This window comes from Carlito syrichta, unplaced genomic scaffold, assembly GCF_000164805.1.
Source record: "Carlito syrichta isolate Samal-C Ts95f unplaced genomic scaffold, Tarsius_syrichta-2.0.1 Scaffold288780, whole genome shotgun sequence".
Classification (NCBI taxonomy): Eukaryota; Metazoa; Chordata; class Mammalia; order Primates; family Tarsiidae; genus Carlito; species Carlito syrichta.
Window position 1 is genome coordinate 27,453 of NW_007232876.1, and position 1,426 is coordinate 28,878.

The 1,426-nt window shown below is 55.3% G+C and overlaps 1 protein-coding gene across 1 annotated transcript; it reads left to right on the top strand.

Moving 5' to 3' along the window:
* Window positions 1-255: 255 nt before the first annotated feature.
* LOC103255964 (sialic acid-binding Ig-like lectin 14) lies at window positions 256-1,265 on the top strand (the record flags this gene model as incomplete). Its single annotated transcript, XM_008053868.1, is given in 4 exon segments — window positions 256-292; window positions 387-574; window positions 576-765; window positions 987-1,265. Coding segments are annotated over 4 exon segments (694 nt in total), but the record flags the coding sequence as incomplete, so codon positions are not given.
* Window positions 1,266-1,426: the final 161 nt, after the last annotated feature.

Sequence of the window (1,426 nt, forward strand, 5' to 3'; positions counted from 1 at the left end):
AAGCCTCTCACCTTCTGGGGTTTCAGTATCTTCACCTGTGGCATCCAGTGGGGGTAGGAGGACAGGATGACTTCCCAGACCCACCTGACCTCACAAAAGCTTGTGGTGTCCAAGTTCCCTTTTCGTGGATGGCCGCAGCTCTTGCTCACCCACCGGCTTCCTGTCAGGGCTTTTGTAGCCCCACCTCACATTTAGGGCATTTCCTTCTCTGACAGAGGAACCCAGACCTGGGTTCTGGCCCTGGCTCATGCAGACATGCTGTCCCTGTTGCTGCTGCCCCTGCTGTGGAGGGGTGAGTAGGCTAAGGAAGGAGGGACAGGCAGCGTGGGGGGCAGGGGGTTAGTGGTGGTGGCTGGATCCGCAGCTTAGACTCTGTGTCCCTCCAGGGTCCCTGCAAGAAACTCCAGGGTACAGGCTGGAAGTGCCCAAGTCGGTGACGGTGCAGGAGGGCCTGTGCGTCTTTGTGCCCTGCTCCTTCTTCTACCCCCAGAAGTACCGGCATTCTTATGGCCAACTCTATGGCTACTGGTTCCTGGATGGGGAGAACTCATACTATCGTGCTGCTGTGGCCACAAAACAACCCAGACAAAGCAGTGAAGACAGAGACCCGGGGCCGATTCCGCCTCCTTGGGGACATAGGGACCAATAACTGCTCCCTGGGCATCAAAAACGCCAGGATGACAGACTCAGGAAGCTACTACTTTCAAATGGAAAAAGGACAGAATTTCCAATATAAAGATAATAAATTGAATTTGCAGGTGACAGGTATGGCAGGGGCCCCAGCAGAGGACCCTGGGATGTGGAGACCCCATATTAGAACTGAGACAGGACATTAGAACATTCCCTGCTCCAGATCTTGGGTCAAGGGTGGTCAGAAGAGATGCAGCTCTTGGGCCAGCTCAGGACCTGAGGCCTTGGTCACTTTCAGGGTCCCACTGTGCATTTCTCACCCTGGGGGTCCAGGCATCTCCCTGTCTCCTCCTCAGCCCTGACAGAGAAACCTGACATTCAATTCCCGGAGCCTCTGGAGTCCAGCCGCCCCACAGAGCTGAGCTGTAGCTTGGCAGGATCCTGCAAAGGGGGTCAACCTCTCACCTTCTCCTGGACGGGACAGGCCCTTGACTCCCTAGATGCCGAGATCCTCCACTCCTCAGTGCTCACCCTCATCCCGCGGCCCCAGGACCACAATACCAACCTCACCTGTCAGGTGAAACTCCAAGGAGCTCAGGTGACCACGGAGAGAACTGTCCTGCTCAATGTCTCCTGTGAGTAGTGGAAGGGATGACTGGATATCTGAGGGCAGTGGGAGTGAGGTGTGTGTGTGTGTGTGTGTGTGTGTGTGTGTGTGTGTGTGTGTGTGTGTGTGTGTGTGTTAGAAGAGAAAGAGAAGGATAACCTGAGATCACTCATGGGTGGATTTGAACCT